Source organism: Amblyomma mixtum, chromosome 3 (assembly GCF_055824585.1).
Source record: "Amblyomma mixtum isolate Tamu chromosome 3, ASM5582458v1, whole genome shotgun sequence".
In the NCBI taxonomy this organism is placed as follows: domain Eukaryota; kingdom Metazoa; phylum Arthropoda; class Arachnida; order Ixodida; family Ixodidae; genus Amblyomma; species Amblyomma mixtum.
The window spans coordinates 160,692,124-160,714,725 of NC_143014.1; the positions used below are offsets into that span (position 1 = coordinate 160,692,124).

A 22,602-nucleotide genomic window follows, 5' to 3' on the forward strand; every position below is an offset into this window, starting at 1 on the left:
TTTGAACTTCGCACCCCTTTACAGTTAAATGTCGCAAAGAAGGCTCTCGTATGGTCGTCACAGACACTTCATTTCCTCACTACAGCCTTCTCTTTTTCTGAGGTTCGTTAGTTAAGTTCTCTGATTTTTGTTTGGAAGGCGCTCTAGGTTTTCTTTCTTCGTAGGGGTGTGCGAATATTCGATATTTTCGAATAGAGAATCGAACATCTTTCCATTGGATTCACTGAAGGAATCAAATATTGCGTGTTAAAAATTATTCGAAACGAATCGAAGGCTTTCGCTCGTTTTTTAATGGTTTTCGGGTAACTGGCATGAAGTTCGTATAGGATACACCGTACTTTTCTTTCACGATTGTTTCAGGAGCAGATCCCCTTCGACGCCGTGCAGCATGCCGCTGCGATTTGTCTTTGCAGCGAGGAGGGATCAGCCCGCGCCGACGCCGTCCATTTCTGTAGCGACGTTCGTAATGCCCATACGTATATGTAGCGCTCATACATTTCGTATGATTATTCGTTTTGTACAAACCATCGCACAAGTCGCGAATAATCACACATTTATTCGATTCGTATTTGATTCGGTTCTTCCACTATTAGGTCCATATTTGATTGGATTCGGTTTTAACTGCGCTATAGGTAGCAAAGCTAGCCTATTGGTATTCGATTTGGGTTCGTAAAAGTGCTACTTTGGCGCTACTACATTTTCGGCATTGCAAAGTTAACTACAAACTCGAGCGACGCCTTTAGGCTGCCGCGGCACCTTGCAATAGAAGAGTTCACTTAGCCGCCACTAGGTGATGCCACATATCAAACTTCTCGAGTTTTATCACTGTGGCGCAGATGGCGCTCTTTCCTGCGATCGCTTGAATGCTACAGTTACAAGCGCGAATTCTGAAAATTGCGACGAGCCAACAGCCGTAAAGTCACCGTGTTTGTCTTCGCGTATACACCAGTGGACGAAAGTCTCCGGGCCGTAAGGTTTGCTTTTCAGTCATGTTTCTGTGCCGAGTACTGTAGCACTTACAACGCCTCTCGAAACTAAAAGGTATTCAAAGGGGAGTACACAGGTTCTTTCCCAGCATTCTCGGACAAAAACTTTGAAAATTGGGATATTCTTAGATACTGTTATGGAAATATTGAAGGTAATGGTCCATTCTTCTGATACGTAGCAAAATCTTTCTTTCAAGTTTCCATCGATCGCATCCAACAGTTAAGAGTGTCACTGAAAACCAGTGAGGCACGCTTTTGACGATAGCAAAAACGTTAAAGGTGCACTAAAGAGTTTTTTTACCGCGGGAACTCGATCTACACGTTCCCAGCTTTCTTAGAAACATGGAGCTATTGTCCTGTGCGGCCGATTTCCCTAATTTAAATCGGATTAAACGCCCCGGCCCGCGCCTTATTTTTTAACTCACCGCTGAAGGTAGGAGGATTCAAATAACACTTGGAGAGCACTTCCGGCAGTCGCGTGGCAGTCTCGCTTTCGCTTTTGTTTTGTTTTTTAGGGTTCCGTGATTATATAGACCTAGTCAGACTACATAGCTGGAAATTCGGCCCACGGAAATAAAAATACGCGCGGACTCTCTGCTTTCGCCGATCGCTACGTATCACTGCGCCGATGGCAGAGCGGGACTGGCTGAAAAGTTGGTTGACTCCTCCACCGTCAGCGGTGAGTTAAAAAAGGCGGGTGCTGGCACGTTTAATCCGATTTAAATTTATTTATTTATTTATTTATTTATTTATTTATTGATACTGTTAGCCCTTTTTGGGCCGATACAGGGTGGGAATTCAATGACTTGTTTTAGAGCGCAGCTCTTTGGCGTCCGTTCCTGGGTTTCGCGTCGTCGTCGGCGTTGCCGTCGGCCTCGTAACCAGCTCCGCCCCCCTTTCATCCCCCCAGCGCTAGCAGCGACCGACTGATACCGCTGGATGCCGCTGACGCCGCTAGAGAGTCAAGATAACGTGACTGCATAGAACACCGTCGCCGCCATGCAGAAAGAGGAGGAAAGGGTCCCCCCCTCCCCCCCCCCCCTGTTCTTGTGTGGCGGATAGGGTGCTCTTCAGTTGCCGACGCGCCGGTTATTTCACGTAGGCCACGGCACGTCGACGAATACGTGACCACCTTCCCACGGCTAGACCTGGTTCTTAGCGCTGCGGAAGCGAGGGTATCATATTGTTTGTGTCGGCATCGGCGGCGTTGTCCCTGAAACCAACTCCGCAGCTGGGGTTGACTCACTATCGGCGTCAGCGGCATCAGTCAGTCGCTGCTATCTCTTCCCTTCTCCCTTTATCGTGTTGTCCGCTTGCTGCGCGCGCTTCTGCCCCCATCGTTTGCCGCTGGGTGTACACGCCGCCCCCCTCCCCCCTCTTCCTGCGAAAAATAAAAAAAAATTCTGTGATAGCGCATACATGTGTTGCTCGATTTCTTTGCCTCAATCTATCGAAAAGGTGAAACAGCTTATTTGCTGCGCTCAAATTTCGCATTAGGAAGTAACGTAATCGTCGGTAATTTTTTTTATACAACACAAACACAGTGCAGTAAATACGACATAAGTGCACAATTCAAGCCAGCGCCAGTTTTCTATATACACAATTTTCTTCATGGATACACTTCCAGTCAGCTCGCCGTACAAGAACACAATGGTAGGAAGGTAACATCAAAAATTGGGGTTAGAGGGCTATCAAAGGTGCTACATTTCAGGTTACAGCGCACTTCGTAAATAAAAATAACAATAAAGGGGAGGAAGGGGTACCTGTCTGACTGCTATACTGTTAATGTATCAGCAGCGAAGTGGTGGAGGATAGAGTGTTCAAATTGCTCAAGGGAATTGATTTCTATTATGTCGTATGGTATGGAATTCCAAAGTTGAATTGTTCTTGGAAAAAACGAAAACTTAAATGTATCTGTTCTTACCTGTAGAGGAAGGAACTGCCTAGGATGGCTACCGCGTACAGGACGTGATGATCCTGTTTGAAGGTACCGTTCTGTGTTGAAATTGAATTGGCCTTTACTTATTAGATACATGAATTTTAGTCTGGCTATTTGTCGTCGTTGGTAAAGTTGCGGCAAGTTCAATTTATCAAGCATTTCCGTGACTGAGTCTGTTGACCTGTATTTTGAGAGTATGAACCTTGCAGCCCGTCGCTGAACCTGTTCAGTTTTATCTATTTGGTTTTTTTCTAAAAGGATTCCATACAACACTTGCATATTCTAACTTGGGGCGTATTAAAGTCACGTATGCAGTGAGTCGGACATCTGCTGGTGCAAGTCGAAGTTTGCGTTTCAAATACCAAAGTTTTTTCTCAGCTGATGCACATATGTTATTGACATGCAATTTCCAATTCAAATCCTCACATATGGTCACGCCTAAATATTTGAAATGCCTGACACGTGTTACAGGCTTTATTGCCGCACAGGGCAATAACACAAAGTTTCTGAGAATGCTCGGAACGTATAGATCGAGTTCCCACGGTAAAAAGACGAGTTCAGATTCCTCTTTAGTGCACCTTTGATCGAAAAATTCAAGACTGCTGTCGGGTGATCTGCGGATATATAGTGAAATCTTACATTATATGCAAAAATGGCGTGCATAAACGATTTCCCTCTCAAAAATGTTTTTGTCTAGAATTCTGGGGTATGATTTACAGGCTCAGATTCTACAAGTGCTAGACTGCATGGTCGAAAAGGAAACCCCTTTGGCCTGAAGACTTTTGACCAAGGCGTGACCTGTGTTTCTGACTTCGTTCGACTTTGAATTTGCATTTCTATGCGTATTCGAGAGAGCCACCGAAGACTCCCTTGCTCCCCGAATACTGTTTTGTCGTGTATAAATTACCGACAGGCCGCTAATTTGTCTGTCGTTTCTGATTAAGCTAGCCTCTTTATATAAGTAAGCTATACTTCGGATATCCTCATGTGCCGCGTGCCATTTCTTCGTCTCTTCAGAGGCCTGGCAACTCGTCAGTGCACTAAAGAGAGGTGCATCTGCGCGTGCCACCTCTGCTCTGCGTAGGTGGACGCCGGAACGGGCGAGTCGTGCACGTACCGGCAGCTGGAGGACTCATGCCGGCGCGTGGCGGCCGGTCTGCGAAACTTGGGCTTCCAGCCGGGAGACCTGGCGGGAATCCACAGCGGCGTGAACGTCGACTTGATCACCGCTTTTTATGGCACTGTTCTCGCCGGTGGCCGCATGGTCTTTGCCAAGGGCAACCTTACCCAGCGTAAGTGTATCCTGTCTCCTCTCTTTTTTTTTTTTTTTTTGGGGGGGGGGGGGGGCATTCACGAAAACATCAGTTTTTACTTTCAATGCATAAAGGCTTTCTGTGGTTTGCATGCCGGATTTTCGCGAACCCGATTTAGCGTTCGCACTTGGTGGCAACAAGTTTTTGTACGCACTGCAGAAAAGACCTGGATATTTCTCCAGATCCCAGCTCACCTGTTGAGAGAGGGAGAGAGAGAGAGGATGGTCAAATCAAGACCAATGGTGGATGAGGCATACTATTACAAGACCTTGAAACAACATTACCCACGTCTACGAGACTCGGCGCGGACAGTATACCTATCACGCCGTCAGCTTATTGGCAATTTTCCGGGAACCGACGCGTGGAACCACGTCGTTTTCTCCTTTGCCTGAGCCGCCGCGGTGGCTCAGTGGCTATGGTGCTCGGCTGCTGACCCGAAAGACGCGGGTTCGATCCCGGCCGCGGCGGCTAGAATTTCTTTGGGGGAGAAATTCTAGAGGCCAGTGTACTGTGCGATGTCAGTGCACGTTAAAGAACCCCAGGTGGTCGAAATATCCGCAGCCCTTCACTACGGCGTCTCTCATAGCCTTAGTCGCTTTGGGACGTTAAACCCCACAAAACCAAAACCAATCCTTTGCCTGAGTTGTTCGCCGGCACATTCAGACGTTTTTCAGAAATGTACCATAGAAGTCATACTAAATGGATATTTGCGCACAAACGAGATAAAAGATCCGTTAAGGGTATTTGCATGTGTTTTCTGCAACGGGCCAGCAAACAGAGAGCGTGAGAACAGGAAGTTTCTACGCCTGCAGGACCACGAAAGCGCAATTATTAGCAAGCACCCAGCCTATACTGTGCCTTGACTAAAACGGCCATCTAAATACGATCCCCCGCTGTTTAAAAAAAAACACATCAGAGCCAGCATGAGCATCACATTTTAAGCACGAAGAGTTTTGGGCTTGATTGTCTCTCTAACGGTAGTTTTTATTACGGCCTGTGTGTACAAGGATTTTTTTTTCTTTAATCCTCGGTAGAGGACAGGAGGAAGTGCTATGATGATTTCATTCGGATTCCATTTCTTTCCGATTCTTTCTTCTTCGATTGCCCCGTGCCTTCGATGTCGCCGGAATGAGTCAGAGAGGCGGGCTGATTGCTAGAATCAAAGAAAATCGGACGAAAATTGTTATGTCAGAGCGTCATTTCATCGCACCAAAATAAATGCGCTTTCGAAAACTTTGCAGGCAAAGCAACCCCTCCAGTGCACGTAACTCTTCGAAATAGCCAACATTTGTTGGCCCACAGCGCCGAGGGTAACTGTGTTCTGGAAATCTGACATCAATAATACTGTTACGGTGCATAGTTGCTAGGAGAAGACGACGTTGTTTTGGGACGTTCGGCAGTGAACGACGACGAGGACGTGGCAGTTTGTGCTGGAGTGATTTAGCTCGGTGTGCCTTCTGACTGTGGCCTGTACCGTCTGCCGCTGGGCTAACCCCCCGTAATAATACTTACCGTGGGCCACACAACTCTCAATAAATGAGGCAATCAGAAATAGGTAAACAGCAAACTATTCAGTATTAGTTAACCAGCCTACTAGTTATCACTTCTTAGCTGTATTCTGATGCGCTACACCACTGACAATGATATGGTGTAAACCAAATACTGTGCTTTGCAGTGGGAATATACATTCGTTGCCAAAAGAACAAATATTACATATATTTAGTGATCGAAATCCACTCCAGAACTTGGAGAGCATACCATGCCCTTATTAGGGAGTGCGCTAGAGGACAGCTTACTCTTTTTACTCCCATATAGGATTATTCGTGTTCAGAGTGTAGAACAGAACGAAAATAGACCGGAAATTAAGGTCTGGGCGATGTAGTAATGGAGATAACTAAAAGCTGAATTAAAGTTTTTTTTATGATTTAAATGCGCTTTATATGTGCGGCGAAGAGGTTTAACTTGGCCTTGCAGTAGTTATTGATTCGGATGTATGACGTTGTGGCTCGCTGTATACACGCTCTGAGGAAGCATGAAACGCAATAGTAAAACGCGCACCTGCTTATTCTGCTGCATTTTGCTGCCCCTCCTCCTTTCATGATCGATCACAATCATATGAAACCTGAAGATTATTCATTTGGCTTTGTTCTTCTCCTATCTTTCATGAAAACAGGCGAAGTCCAGTACCAGTTCAGTGACTCGGGCCCCAAACTGGTTTTTTGCGACGACGCAAGCGCTGAAAAAACAAAGGCTGCTTGTGAGACCGTGCCGTCAGTCAAGGTGAATTGTTTCACTTGCACTTGAGTGACATACAGCAAATATTAACATTTCATCTGCGCTGCTGTGAGGAATATAGGTGCTTGTTATTACTCATACCCAAAAAGTGGCAGCCGGCAACTAATAGACGTGAATAGTAAACATACTCTGTCTTCGTACTACGAAATTCTTCACCCAAGTGACCTCAAGTATGAAGCAGCTGTGCTACCTGTACCACTCCAATCTCGACACCCTACTCAAGCGCACACGCTTCATAGTAGAAAAGGGTATACCGAAGGCCATGCACTTGTATTGTCGTGCTTTATGCATATACTTTGCTCTACATAGTTTTTATGCTTTGTTTCGTGCTAATAGTATATATATTTTTTCGCTGCCATAAACTTAATACGATGGGGAGTAGAAGCAGGATTAAGTTTTTTGCCCTTTTTTTTTCATGCGTGAACAGGACAACGTTCAGTTTTTCGCGCTGTTTTAGACCTGAAGTGAAGGCTTAATGCCAGCAAGCTGTATCACATGCAAGAACGCAATGGATGTGAGGAAGCGTTCTTATGCGCCGGTTACGCAGTTACGCTCTCTTTGAGCGCTAAAAATGGGCAAAAGATAGGAACACAAACCCTGTAAATACCCTGTAAATGAGATATACTGCACGTGGACTGTCCGCCGTTCTTTTGAGTCAAATTTCTGAGCAGAAGCCAGGGAACATACCTTCCGCCATCTGGGTCTCGTCCACTGACTGGCCGCAAATCTCGGGAAAACTAACGGAAAGCTATGAAGAGTCTACTTCTGTGCCTAGTACCCGGAATAGGGGGTGACCTTTGAACAACACGGTATCATTTTGCTCCGATGACAAGCTACCGCGCGCTTCCACCTATGAAAGTGCTCTCCTCCGCTTCGCGCCCTTTTCTCCCTCAACTCACGCGACGTGGGATCCTGTTATATTCTGAAACGCTGCATCAACGGGGTCTGCTGCCGGAGTGCAGCTAAAAGAGCTTTCGTCGACACTAAAAAAAAAAAACTGGCAGGATATACGTTTGGAATTTATTCTACACGCAGCATCGAAGAGATCTCAGGTTGCAGTTGTTAAAGCGCTTCCATGTTCAATTTTTGGTGTCTCTTTCGATTAAACCCTCACCGGTGCAACATTTTATCCAAAAGTGTGGGCTGAGCTTCTGCTATACTCTGTAGGGTACAATATTATCGCTGCTTCAGACGAGGTTATCTGAATTGCGACTTAGGTTTCAACGGTTAGTTTTCCTGTCGCATGCACTAAAGTATGTTTCTTTGCCCTTCCAACAACTGGTGCGGAATGCGGGTCCGCTTACGCGGGGACACAGCTGCGCCTGCGCAGTGGCAGGTGTGCGCCCGCGCCTGCAGCCAGAGGGGCCATCTGCGCGTGCGCAGATAGCTCAGCTTGAAGCGAATCGCTGTGGCGGCCAAGGATCGCCCTGTACTAACGTTCTCTATTATCTGTGCAGACACTGGTGACATTTGGCGAGCACGAAGGCATGGTGCGCTTCTCTGCGCTGAAAGAATTTCATTCGGGGTACTCGGCTGCTGGCATTGACCCGCGTGGCGTAGTGGCCGTCTTGTATTCGAGTGGCACGACTGGCTTGCCCAAGGGCGTCATGATGTCCCATCGGAATATTATCTCTCAGCTCCTTCTTTCAGGGTAAGCGCTCCTTCGGGCACGCTGTACGCGTGAAAAGCTGAGCTATCCAGCTGTGTTGAAATGATGCTCTACATGTGACCGCCCTGGCTGAAACTTATAGTGCATACATGCACTTGAAAGGACAAGAGTTGAACATGCACTTGAAAGAACCTAAATTTCTATTGCCTGACTTGCAGTTGAACTTTCCCTAACGCTCTCGTTCTACAATAGGCTTTGCTATATTTGCTATTTATAGGACTCAGTGCCAGGCCCTGGGATTGAAATAAATCTGCATAAAACCCTCCTATGTTCAAAACTTCAGTAGGCTGAATCAACTTGGGACACAAACTATACCTTTCTCTCACTTTTTTCAAACCGGTGACTGTTCGTTTTCGTTTTGTCGGCTTTTCAGTGATTAAATCTCTGCATCTTCTTCTGACTTCTCAAAAACTGTCTAATCTCATTTGCATTTAATCTACTAAAACTGAGCCTAAATGCTCAGCACGTGACTTTCCCCCCTTGTGCCTCGTCGCGCATTGATCACAAAACATAAAGGCAAAGAACGGTGCCCACCCACCAACCTGTATTTTAACTCCTTTACTCAGAAGCCAGCCTCCGGCTCGAACCATGTCCCCGCGTCCACCGCTGGCAACCGTCATTATTTATTATTTACATTGCACAAAGAAAAACCATTCCTGTCCATAGCTCTAAAATTCCATAGGCGTTTTTGTTAAGGGAAAACCACCCCTACTTGTTACGACATCAAAGGTTGAGAGTAAACTTTCTTGAATAGAATAAATAAACAGGAATTAACATTCTCCTTGTACAAGTACATTTTTGTTGTCGCCCCCCCCCCCCCCCCCCCCTCATGCGTTACTTTCAGTGCTTTCATTTTCATGTCTGCAACTTCTCATTTTTTTTTTTTAGCACGGCCATATTGGCTCGGCTGTTTCTAAAGGGATGCGATTTTGACGTACTTGGTCTACCCGCTTGATCGCAAGTGGTATGCGATTGATTTTGAAAGGAAAGTTGTAAACTGTATTGTAAAGTGGGGTACTGTTCATTTTCCCCTCGTTTGCTTCTCTGCTGGGTCGTCATTCTCATTATTGCGAAAACTGCTGCACAAACTTGATTTAAATGGTTGGCTTCATGGAGCACGCGTCCAAGAGCTTTTTCTCGCGGAGCTATATATCCAAGCACCCAATTCTGCGCGCAATCGACGTAAATCTATGAATTAATGTATTTTCCCGAGTATAGTCCGCGGGCTGTATATGTTTAAGAGGTGAAAGTTCGCGTCGCGTTGAGCGGGCTTTACAAGGTTTACTTTTGTAAGGTTGTTTGAAAAAGCAGAAGCCTAGCATGGCAGTCAAAGTTAAAAAAAAATGCATGCCCCTACTGCCCTTGCGACATTTTGCCCCGCTAAATCATACAATAAAATTAGCTCTCATATGCAATCGGCTTAGATGTGCAAGCGAATGCTGCTCGTGGTGGCTGCTTTTTGATCAGAGCTTGTATTTGTGAGCACAACCGCAAAATCTCAATGAATAACGCCAGAGGCAGAGAAGTAAGGCCTCGGACTGTGACCGCTGAAGAAAGTGTCCAGGAAATTCATCAACGGCTTCACGAAAGCCGGGCTATAAACTGCTGCAACAGAGGTGTCGGATTCTGACGGCGATGACGTACACTGGCAAAGCTTTGTCGAATCCGACATGCTTGACTTGTTTTATCCCGACAGCCCTGGGCAAAGTGCACGATTTTGACGGGGTTTAGGCCTGACATCTATGCTGTCTATGAAAGGCCCAGAATATTACTTCTTGACCATTAAATTTTTGCTTACCGATTGCATAAAGGTTGTTGGCCACCTAAAAAATCTGTTGTCAGCCAGGATTTGTCCTTGCCGTCTATACACCGGGTGCGGACTATCTAAGCAAGAACTTTTTACTTGAAGCCTAAATTCGCCCCTGTGGACTGTACATCGGTCTCGGACTATAGTCCGGATAATACGGTAATTGACTCTATTATAGTGCTTTATTTTTTATGAACTCAGAGAGATCAGCGCCTTGACCGCATGTGCACTTACGTTTACGTACTAGGAACGAAAACCACGCAAAGGACGATACACAGGGAAGAAGTAGACAGGACGAGCGCGGATTTGCAACTGTTTATTGAAACATATCTTCCTTCCATCACCAACCCTACGCATGCGCAACAAGCAATCTCTATCTAATCGAGTTCAGGAACTTCAGTTCCTTCTTGTACAGATGGACCGAAGCCTCGCTTACACACTTTTCGGGCCCATATCTATCAATCTGCCAGGCTTCGATGACCTCACGTGTTTTCTGGTCTTTGGCCCTTCCGATTATCTTTGTACGCTCAGAGAGTGGCGTGCATTTATTGTCACACGAGAGACAGTGTTTTGGCAAATGCATGCCGCTGTGAGAGCCCAACGAATTTTTATGTTCTTGTAGGCGCTTATTAATGCAGCGTCCCGTTTTTCCCACGTAAACTGTGCCGCAACTAAGCGGGATTTCATACACTACTCCCATTCTACAGGACACAAACTTGATTTCGTGGTTAACACCACAGCCTGCTTTTGTTCTTGATTCAGTGTTAGTTAGCGCGCACAAACGGGACAGCTTACAAGGCGCCGAAAAGAAGATTTCCACACCGAATTTTCTTGCCACCCTCTTCAGGCCATGCGAGGTCTTATGTACATAGGGCAGTACTTCAAAGTCTGGCAGATTGATAGATATGGGCCCGAAAAGTGTGTAAGCGAGGCTTCGGTCCATCTGTACAAGAAGGAACTGAAGTTCCTGAACTCGATTAGATAGAGATTGCTTGTTGCGTTTCAATAAACAGTTGCAAGTCCGCGCTCGTCCTGTCTACTTCTTCCCTGTGTATCGTCCTTTGCGTGGTTTTCGTTCTTAGTTCATGGATTACCAACTAGCCCCCAATCGTACACTCCTTCAATTCACTTACGTTTGTTCTCATTGGTTATTGTCATCACTTATTTTTATTATTAAAAAAAAGCCCAAGCAATTCACTGACGCATTTGCAAAGAAATGATGATAAATATAAATTTTCAGCTCTTCCTCAAAACAACCTCACTTCCAACAGTGGCAAGCACAAAGTTGTGTATCGGAATAATCGTGAGGTGCTGTGGAAAACCAAAAGAAAGCCCTGAGTGCGGCGAAAAAAAATTGGCTATAAAATTAGAGAACTCTCGCCATCTTTTGGCTTACACTTTTCAGGGACGATGGAGTGCGCCTCATAAGGAGCAGCGACACGATGCTTGGCACTGCCCCATTCACGCACGTATCCGGTCTTTGGCTCTACAGCACATGCTTCACTGTGGGCGCCAGCGTCATCATCGCGGCGTTCTCTGATCCGGATAGCGTTCTCAAGACAATTGAAAGACACAAGGTTTGTGGTCAAGGGTTCAAGCGATTAGACAGTTCAGCGGTAGGTGTAGCAAGATGAATCGGTAGTACTTTAGTTGAACAGGCCGACAAAGAACGAGGTGTGCTGCAAGCACTCCGGCTTCCATTTTCCTATTCCTCTTTACTCTGAAGACGACGCCACCGACGCAGTGTCCCAGGGGCAGCGCATCGAATGAGTAGAGAGAGGCGCAGGAACAGTGCCAGCTCAGCAGGTGCTTCTCAACGACGATTCAGATAAACATGGCACCTGAAAAGCAATGGTGCAGCGAATAATAGGGAACAGATGCCAAGGTGATATGTAACCAGGCTTATGCATTCTGCTGATCAGTCGAACCCGAAGTTAATTATTCGGTACTAGGCACAATTACTGCAGGAGTTCGCTATTTGCCACGTACTACCTACAGGTATGCAATGTACTATCGCAGGAAAAAGTAAAAGACCCCCCGTCGTAGTTCCGACTAGTGCCACTCTGCGTTGGGCCCCTCCTTACAAAGCAAGGAAGCGAAGCGGCCCGAGGTAATGCGACTGAAGCGGGCTCTGGTGGAATGCTTTAGGGACAAATGCGTTGCCAGGTCGGTAGGTCGGGCGAGACAAACTGTGCGAATTGTTCCTGAGCGCGATGGTTGAGGCCGGAACAGATTGCGGAGGATCTTGATGTGCTCTTTGGGGGTGGGAGATGATGGAGAAACTTCGAATAAATCGGTTGGAAGGCGAAATGGTGTGCCGTAAACGAGCTGAGTTGTTGAGCAGGAAAGGTGTTGTTTGAAGGCGCAGCGAATGCCCAATAAGGCGAAGGGCATGCGCTGAACCACTCCGTTTGTGCGGCATGCGCGTTGAGTGCAGCATTGAGATAGCGAGGTAAGCGTTCGACATTTCTTCGGGGGTGCAACGCACTGGTTCGCAGGCGAGTCGGGCCGAGAAGGTGAAACAACACTACTCGAAAAAACTGTTTGCCATGGTCGGTGATGATATAGACGGACATCCAAAGCTGGCCACCCAATGGAAACGAAGGCAGCTGCTATGGTGGTGGTAAAAATGCCGGTGAGGGCATTGCTTCAGGCCAACGGGTGTAACTTCCCACGCAGGTGAGTAAGTGCCTGTTGCCTTGGCAAGGAGGAAGCGATCCTACCAGGTCAGCGTGGACCGTACGTATCAAAGCGTGCGTCGGGAGAAAAGGTGGGGCTGGCGGAACAGCACGGCGGTAAACTTCCGCTCGTTGGCAAGTGGCAACATGCCACGAGCTTCTGCGTCGCGCGGATTTCAGGATGAGGCAAGTTGTGCAGGGCATTGAAAATTCAATCGCGAAAAGAAGCAGGCACAAATAGAGTTGGAACACCCATGGAGCAGTCGCATGTGAGGGAAGTGCCTTGATGTTGGATAACCTCGAGTTGGAGTGATGCGAGAGGCGCTCGCAGATATGTCAGTGCGGAGTGAATAGGCCGAGCGCCGTCGAGGTCATGAAAGGTGTGGGGAAAAGTGTACTGCCAGCATCCACATGACTGCAAGCGTCCGCAGAAATGTTGGTGGTGCCGCTGACGTGACTAATATCCGTTGTGTATTCAGACATGTGCGCGAGCTGACGAATCTCGCGTGGTGAGTAGAAGCTGTCTGAATGGTCCATCGCGTGTTAAAAGCCTGTGTTCAGGGAAGATTGTGTAAGCACAACCCTCCAGGTGTCTCCAGGGTCGGATTGCCAGGTACATGGTTAGCAACACCCCGCCGAACACACTTTAACGGGTCTGGTTAGAGCTCATTAACTTCGAAAAGAAAGCTAGAGGCTGCCAGGCAACATCAGTGTGATGTTTAAATGTGGCTCAAAGCAGTACTGGAAGCGTCTGTCATGAGGACGAAGGAACTGTCTGGCTTAGGGTGAGCAAGCAAGGCTGCGTCAGCCATGGCTTTTCTGGCGTCAAGAAACGCATTATGTGCACCTTCGTCCCATTCGAGTGGATGCGTCATGTTTTTCGCCGAAAGCAGGAGTTCAAGCGGTTTAAGCAGATTGGCACAGTTCCGGATAAAACGGCGCAACAACTTCGTCGCGTGTTTTGGGAAATACCAGCTTTCGAAACGTGTCAGGTTCTCTTCACTGAAGTATCTTGCCACGCAATGTTCCCAATTCAGAACTAACGTGGACCTCTAGCTTGAAAGCAGCTCGTCGGTCGCCCTTGGAAAACATCAGTACTGCCTCGTCTTTGCCTTACCGCGTAGCATAGGGGGATTGCGTACGCTAGAGTTTAAGGCATTGTCCGCCTAATCAAAGAAGTGCTGAGGCGTTCGAAATATCCAATTTTGGGCAATCTAAACAAAATGAAACATCGAAATTTTCATCGTCAACCTTTCCGTACCTTAATATTCTGCCCGTTATAGCGAATACCGTCAATCTGAATGAAAAGGACTAATCACAGGTTTCAGTTTCAAATACATGCAAGCTGTTTTAAGCTTTCGTTTCTTATGCTCTTTTGCAGGCTACTCTAATGCTCCAGTTTCCAACGTACGTCCAGAAGATGGTGCAGTGCGGAAGCGTGGACAAGTATGATGTGAGCAGCATGAAAACGTTGCTCGTTGGAGGTTCGACCACTCCAACCACAATGGCAAAGGCCATTATCGACAAGTTCAAGCTGACGGCATTCCGCCATGGTAGGATGCTGAGGGGTTACGTCTTTTTTTTCTTTTCGGTGTGCTGTGCCATGTCCTTGCCCGCTTTGCCAGCTAGAAGATATTCAGCTTAGAAACTGTATGACGGTCTTATACTTCTGCTCGAGGGTTACTTTTCTCTTAATCGCGCATGTTAATCGGAAAAAATGGCTTCTCCAAACCTCTTCAAATCCATCCCCCCTCCCCCCCTTTCTTTGCCTCCAGCCAGGAGCTTTGCACTTGCCGAAACGCATATGTACTGTATTCCTGTCTGTTGTAAACTCTCTTACGCTACTGACGTAAGATAATTTTTTTTCCTGTGTATCTCACCGGTCTCCCGTTAAAGGGCATGCAGGAGTAATCTAGCTGTAGCTTCATTGCTCTTTTAGCATCTCGAAATAACACGTACTGCATGTTGGAAGAAATCCTCAATAGAGTGAAAATGTTCAAGCTAACAGCAGATTTTACTACAAATTCTAAACATTTTATGTATCTTTTTTTTGTTCATATAAGTTTTCGGCATGAGCGAAACGTGTGGGGCCGTCACTGTCACCGACAACAGTATTGATGATTATGAGAGCGTTGGAAAGCCTATTCCCCTGACGTATATCAAGGTAAGGAGCAAATTCTTTTAGTTCATGCTTGTGATTCAGTAATACGTGCTTCTAAAGCATCTTTCCGGCTCTCCTTTTTGTATATTGGAACCAGACTCCAATAGAACATTTGAGAGCTTGCTTGGTGAACTGAGTCGAATGCATTTTGCGTAGGAATAGGGTGTGTGAATGCTCTGTGTCGCCACACTTTCGCACACAGACAGATAAAACGTGCATGTGCACTTGCGTGATAATTCGGTTAAGCTCAGTTAACTTGATCTTCAAGGAGAGCGCATAAGCGATAAAGCTTGTAATAGGGTCGTTGAGCGCGGAAAGAAACCTCAAATAGCGCCATTTCTGGAAAATTCCACTTAAGCGTATCCTTTCCTCTCTCTAAAGAAAGCACATGAAATCTCAGAGTGCCAAACTGCGGCCTCTGGTGCGCACTGATAGCGACTGGGGCTGCGCGAGCTTGGAAGTGCCATGACAGTAATTATTAGTACTGGAGCACCTCGCGGAATATGGAAACAGGTGCTTTTACTGCAACCGTTTCGGATTTCAGGCTATTTTCTTGGGGCAGCGGGAAGCACCTTCTCAAAAGGCACCGTCACTAAAACGTCGCCTTTTCAAGTGAATGCAAAAAAAAAATGCAACATTTCTACTCGGCATTTTTGTTACATCTAATGTGTTTTCAAGAAACTCAATAATAGCTGCTTTAGAACCGTTGCAACTGAAGATTTCAATATTTCCACAGTTTTGTTCTCAAAGATGTTCTAAAACGGCGTAAAAGGTGGAAGAGCAAGTTTTTTTTTTTCGCAACGTAACCTTTTTCTTTCTTACTTATATACCTGCAAATTGTTTCCAATCAAACCATGAAAGTTTTGCTTCATGACTGGAGAGAAAATGTGCAAGCTACCGCAGTTCTGGCATTCTGAAGTGGGCTTTCGGAATTCAAGACCGATCATTCTCTTTATATATACCCGGAAGGAGGCAGTGTTATATAGACAGTTACAGACGGGGTCCCTGCTCACCCCGGTGCTAGCTAAGCACGTGTGTCCGAGTGTGTACGCGAGTGACATATGCAGACTGTGCGCGAAGGAGAGAGCCACCGCGGCTCACATCCTTTGGGACTGTAGCGTAAATCCGCGCGAAGCCAGCGAGAAGACGACGATCCCGCCGCAGCTAGAGGCTGCAACGAGGAGCTGTGATCATAAGACACAACTCAAGGCCGTCCAGCAGGTCTCGGCAGCTCTCGAGAGGCAGCGACCGAGCGAAACCGAGGAGAGGGGGGCGGCACCCCCAGGAAGGGGGCGGCGGCCCTCTCGAACCCGCGGAAGTAGCGAGGGACGTAACAAGACCTCAAGGAGCACAACGCACGAGATTGACGTAGTGGCCGCGTCGCGGTAAAAGCTTGTCCTCCCTGCTTGGAGGGAGCCTAACCGACTCTGCAGGCTTTCTAAATAAAAGTTGTTCTCTCTCTCTCTCTCCCTTCTGCTGACCTTTAGTCGCTCGAACGCCGCGCATTTTGTGCCATGCGATTGTGAACCACAATTTATCGCACCAAAAAATTACCGTTTGGTACTATAACACTCATTCTTTGGAAGAATAAAAATCAACTGAAAGGGCGCAGGCACAGTAGAGAGACGCAGGACGACGCTGGAAGACACCGTTTGTACATGTATACATGTGCGAAACACAAGTTCAACAGGTTTTCATATATAGGTTGTGCGCACAGACATACATTGAATCTCCGCACAGGTTCTACTGCACACGTGTGGTACGGGCACACCCGCATAAAAAGGATGAAGACAGGTAGTAGACCCATTGGTCAATATATTACAAAAATCGTGGTGACTGTGAAAGGTTTTCATGTAGTGCTCGCAGGGGAGGAGTTAGGCCTGCAATATTTTCGTTTTATTTCATCTGCAGTGAGAGCTCATTTACTTTTATTGCTCATGATATGCGACCTTCCGTGTAATTTACCTCTTACTGTTGATATGTCATACGATGCATCCTTGCCTTTTCTGCCTAGGTCGTCGACGTGGAAACACGCGAAAAGCTCGGGCCCCGTCAGTCCGGGGAGATCTGCGTGAAAGGCCCGTACTGCTGCCTCGGCTATCTCAACAAGCCTGAGGCGACAAAGAACCTCTACGATGACGATGGCTTCATTCAGTCAGGTACGAACTAGCAGTCGTTGCTAGCGCCTCTATGAATGCACCCTGTCTCACTACTGCCGCGCAGGGAGGAAATTGTATTGCGCTAGTGCCACTTCCTACTCGCTTATCCTTCACGAACACATGACGAGGCGGCTACATCGCCCCAGGCCATATGGGCGATATCTAAGAGCTGCACATATATGGTAATCTCTGTAGGTTAGTGGGTGACACACATTTTGTTGTTAACAGATCAACAGTGACGACGGAAGGGAACACTTGTGTCCTGTGTTGATCGTTCGTCATTTCTTCCGCACTGTTCACAACAAAGCGGCGCACCTGTTTTTGTTGACTGTGAACAATTAATAATCGCGACGCAACAGCTCATCCCCCAGAAGGAATCCTGTAGTTACGATACACAACAAATTTTTTTACTGCTCCGCCATAGTTTCTCATGTGGCAGTAAAATTATGTGTTTTCAGTTTGTCAGGTGCTTCCATTATACTTGAAAAAAGTTGTACTTAAAAATTTCGCAGCAAACGATCAGAGGCTCATTGCAAGAAGACCTAAATATCCCACGAAAAAAAATTCTGCACCAGAGGAATGCAAATTTCGTGGCACACAGCATCAGCAGAGCATGCTGTCCTGCTGTTCACAACATAATCAGCCCTCATAGCGCTAACAACTTTTCCGTTTTACATGATTACAGAAAGGGTGCTTTCCAGATTGCTTTCGGCCACATTACATTTCTCGGACCGTGGTTCAAAGGTGTTTCGTTAAACTTTAATATTCGAGGCGTGTAAGCACGATGACAAGCTGTAGCTGGATGGCGCACGCCCACAAGGGTTTTAATTTTTAACACTTTTGAGTATTGCATTACATCACAAGCCCCAAAAGGAGTAATGTTTTCCGGAAACACAGCTGTGATCGAGTCATGGAGGCATACGCTTGAGTTCTTCCAAGCGGTGACGTTTTTGCCAGTCTGTACTAAAAGTCCTGCGAAAACGTCTTGCCGATCTTGCCACTATATGCGCAGGTGATATTGGCTACTACACCGAGGAAGGGAAGATATTTGTCGTAGACCGCATCAAGGAGCTCATCAAGTGCATGGACCAGCAGGTGGCGCCGGCGGAACTCGAAGACCTGCTGGTGCAGCACCGGGCCGTCAAAGAAGTGGTGGTAGCTGGCGTGCCTCACCGAGAGTACGGCGAAGCTGCGCGGGCCTTCGTCGTCCTCTTCCAGGACACCGCTGCGAGCGACGATCTCAAGAAGGAGATCGCAAAACTAGTAGCCGGTAGGCAAGCTCGCGTGCATGTGATTTCAGCGCTGAACACCCGGACAGAATGCGAAGTACGCCAGCAAATTAGATGAGGAAGCGCAGAACATTTTGCAGGCGTAGGGCTCAAATGCCTTTGCTCGAAAGCGTCGGGGTTCACACAAATTAACGAACAAAAGCATGCCTTTTCGGTTATACTTTTCTCTTTTTCCTCTTTCTGCCTGCTTACATTTCTCTGTTCACAAGGTGGCTTTTTCAGATCTGGCCAAGGCAGGTGCGTTTTTATTTTAGACCGCAGCTCTTAGGCACCCGTTCGTGCATTCTGCGTCGTAGCCGTCAGCGTCGGCGTTGTTGGCGTAAGAGGCCACCTGACAGGTGGCAGGTACGACCAGAGGGAAACGCCACCTGCCACGAGGAGAGCGGAGGAATGGACAATCGGAAGGTGGCTGCCACGGGTAGATCCCGGAGGGTAGCTAGCAGCATAACACGCCACCTGCCAGCCGTGGCGTGAAAATAGGCTGCACTCATATTTCGCGTTCCCGACTATCGTAATCGTCTGTAAATTTTTTTTTTTTTCGGGTGGATGCAGAAGCTGCCGGTACCTCCCTGAGGTGCACATTAAAAAACCCATCACACGCGGTTGAAATTAGCCCGGAGCCTTCTATTATAGCGTGCCTGGTAATCCACCGTGCAGTTTTTGGCATGTAAATACTGACTGATTTATGCGTATTTTCTCCTCGCTTTTCAGACCAATCCGCTTTCCATAAGCACCTTCATGGAGGCATCGAATTTGTGGAAAGCATTCCAAAATCTGACACTGGAAAGAATCTTCGAAGAGCGTTAAAAGATTCCTTCTTGAAGAACCACAAGGACGCTGGCATTTAACCTGATATTGTGTAATGTCTGTTTTTGTAAGTGCGAATTCACCACTCTGATGACTTCACTTGCCTATTGGCGATCAACATAAGCTAAAGCATTTGTCAACCTCTTTTCTTTTACCAAATGCTAGCTACTTGTCGTACACACTGTAGTATGGACCGGGCTTCGATAAGGGCTGTTCGCCTGAACTTGGCGGCTCATAATAATAAAAAATAGCACAAAAATAACTCTTTTATTCACCAGTTCATTATCGGCACGGCGAGTTTTAACAAGTACAAGCTGGTCTTAACAATGAGCTTTTAATACGAATACCCTGTGTTCCTAGTCGCTGTTGTTAAAAACATGAAAGTTGCAATAATCAAGCGCAATGGAAGGAACGATGATAATAGCGTCCGCAAGAAAACGATGAAAAAACGCAGTGAAAGAAGCCCCTTTATTCATTTGTATAAATGTAATTTTGTTCACTCTTTTACCTGCCGTGAGGGCTCAGAGGCATTGGCATTTGGCTGGTGATTCCAAGGTCGCGGGTTCGATTCCGTCCGCGGCGGCCGTATTTTTATGGAGGCGAAACATATAGCAGCCCGTGTGCAATGCGATATCAGCGCACGCAAAGAACTACAGGTGATCTGAAATAATCCAGATACCTCCACTACGCCGTCCCTAATAACTCGTGTTGCTTGGGGACGTTAAACGCCACAGTGCATAATTTTCTTTGTTTTTCATACTGCGCCCCGTATGATAAATATCAGGGTGAGCCTGTGGCTTTTAACGCATATTTTTCATGTTCTCTGAGTTGTGATACAATACTGGGGATTTTGTGGAACTGCTTACCAGCTGGCAAAATTTGTTTTCTGAGGATATTCATGTATATTTTCAGATGATTCGGCAGCGTTTCTCTCCCTCTTTCAGAACCGTAACTTCAGAATATTTTTGAACCCTTCCAGAATCTTCCTGATGTCGCTGCAAAAGAAGTCTCTGCCTACTTCTACAACTTTCGCTGTATGCCTCTTGAACGCTTGGTGCAAGTAGCTTGAATCCTGCTCAAAAAGGTTGTGTCTGAGGAAATGCCTGTTAGCAGTTGTGTTCTAGCCAATGAACCTCGTACATTAGCGTATGCACATTTAACTGACTTCAACTGCAGTTTACTAGTTGAAGTAACGCACGATCTTTTTAAAGCCTCGTTCTTGAGGACCGTGGAGCGCCGATAAAAAAATGTGTGCGGTGCGCATTTATTTACACAATAAACTCCATGTGTCCAGGTCGCTGTAAAACACCTTTGTGTAAAAATAAACCAAAGTATGACATTGTGTTGTGTGTCTCTCGTTTGTCCGAACGAACGTAGCTAACAGGCTACAGAAGATGGCGGTGCTCCGACGATATCTCAGAAGGAGCGCTGGTGGTAGCGTGTCCTGGGCTCCTAATAATTCATGATCTCGTACGATGACGTCTTCAAGAGCTACACAACGATACGCGAGCAGCATTAGCTCTGTGCCTTAGACGCCACCTTCACTCTTGATAAGAAAACCCTCCGTGTTCCCAACCATCGTCTTTCTCAACGTGTGCACGCGTTCATTTATGGGATTCGACAAGCCGTTACTGGTCTCCACGTTGCCTACGTCGATACTGGACATAAACAACGGCCGCTCGTTCAATTAGCTGAGAGAAAGGGAGAAAATTTTAATGACAGGAAGTCGGAGAGGTCGGCCGGTGGGAGTGTGACCTTGGCCTTCTACTCCTAACCGGAGAAAAGAGGGAAGGGAAGGATAAAGAGAGATAGAGTGCAAATGGAAGATGATCATGAGATACCTTGACTTTCATAGACTGACCCGGACGATGTTGTCCACGCACACAAAGGCTTACAAGTATCACTCGCGCAAATTTTAATGCGTAACACACGCTGTCCATGTCCTGCATACGCACGCACGCACTTCACTAATGCATGCAGGGTTTGCAGTGTTAAAGGGACACTAGGACAAATGCAGTTGGCCTGTAACGACAGATTGGCGACTTTTAATGACACACTAGTTTCACTTGAAACAGAGCTTTTAAAAGCTATAAAAATCCGAGAAAATTACTACCGATGTCGCCATAATTAACACATTTCGCAAGTAAATTGCTTGCGCAGAAAATGTTTAATTTTTTTGCGTAAATTTCTCAGGCTACGTTACACCGCCATTCACTCAAAAACTGTAATCCCGGATTCCTTTCCGTTGTAGATGTCACGAGTTCGAGTTGGATAGCGGGAAAATGTTTAAAGGGGAGTTTCTCAGAAATAAATGCGTCTTTTGCTGCCGGGCAGACATGAACATATCAGAAATAACCATAGAATCAATTTTTACTACGAAAAAACATTAGACACAGTTGTCCTAAGTGTCATTTTAATGGTGAAGTCTACGTAATCTTAAGAGACTGGCTTCATGCACATACACGCACGCATGTCCTAAGAGCCATTTCGAAATTCTGGGCAAGCGCATTTTTTCAACGGAAAGTTGTTTATATGACCGCAGTTTTTTTTTCACATTTATCAAGAATGTGCCATAAATTTCTAACAATGTGTTCAGAACATTCCCAACAATGTGTTCATAATAGTATCTTCCAATACTCCACTGTCACCTCGCAATCAAAAGTAATGTCCAAGAAAGCTAGACTTTTCACTAGCAGATACCGTATTTGCCAAACGTAACCAGGCAACGGGGTCGGCTTCTCGCCCGTATAATGGAGCCCTTACTGCGTCACTAACGGCCAAAGGGTCTCGGAAGGTGAGGACAAGGGTCCTCTTTACCTTACACAGATTTAGGGCTTAAGGGGTCCGCTACACGTCCAAGATACAAACCCCGTTGCTTGGATACTTTTGGCAAGAATGGTGCATCCGTGGTCCGCATTGTTAACAGTGTAGGCATGCATAGTACTCAAGCACGTCGCAGAGACTAGTATCTAAGCCTGTCTCTCATTAAGAAACTGGAGAACAGTCTCCGTCGCATACCAGCCATAAGTGACTTTAGCCCTGGCATCCAAGAGAGTTTCCTCGGAGACAGGGCAAGAGTCCAATCATCTGACGGTAGCTTCAAGTGCTCTACTCGTACCAGTGTATTGGGGGAACTCGGGAAAAAAGTGGATGAATGTCCTTCGCTATACTGCAGTGCAAACAATTCGGGTTAGTTGCCAACTCGATCTTGTGCCATTAGCATTTGGCGTACGTCACGCCAAGCCATAATCGCTGGTGCAAGGCCGATTGGCGCCGCAGGACCTTGAATGAACGTTGAAATCGTACAGCTACATTGCAGCTAGAGCTGTGGTCCTGTTGGTGGCTCACTTCATTCCAGTGCAATTCCATGGCAGCTTGCACTGAATGTGGCAGCAAGACTGCAATGTCGTTCCAAGAAAATGCTACTTTGGTGCTATACGTTATGCGAATTTCAGCCAAATTTGAAATGTCTGCATGGGCCCTATAATCTCGAAATAAT

The 22,602-nt window shown here is 46.6% G+C and overlaps 1 protein-coding gene across 4 annotated transcripts in view; it reads left to right on the forward strand.

Moving 5' to 3' along the window:
- Positions 1-20,445, forward strand: part of LOC149352522 (putative 4-coumarate--CoA ligase 1) — a 30,778-nt gene extending 10,333 nt beyond the window's left edge. The window contains exons 3-12 of one of the 4 annotated variants that reach the window (XM_089581700.1): positions 4,010-4,217; positions 6,412-6,518; positions 7,991-8,184; positions 11,415-11,586; positions 14,069-14,240; positions 14,751-14,851; positions 16,863-17,007; positions 18,020-18,277; positions 19,008-19,170; positions 20,016-20,445. In XM_089581700.1, coding sequence (XP_089437826.1) covers positions 4,010-4,217; positions 6,412-6,518; positions 7,991-8,184; positions 11,415-11,586; positions 14,069-14,240; positions 14,751-14,851; positions 16,863-17,007; positions 18,020-18,277; positions 19,008-19,144 — 1,494 coding nt within the window. In that variant the 3' untranslated portion in view covers positions 19,145-19,170; positions 20,016-20,445. Of the gene's footprint in view, positions 1-4,009; positions 4,218-6,411; positions 6,519-7,990; positions 8,185-11,414; positions 11,587-14,068; positions 14,241-14,750; positions 14,852-16,862; positions 17,008-18,019; positions 18,278-19,007 lie in introns of all 4 variants that reach the window. The other 3 variants (XM_089581703.1, XM_089581701.1, XM_089581699.1) reach the window with 3 other exon arrangements.
- Positions 20,446-22,602: the final 2,157 nt, after the last annotated feature.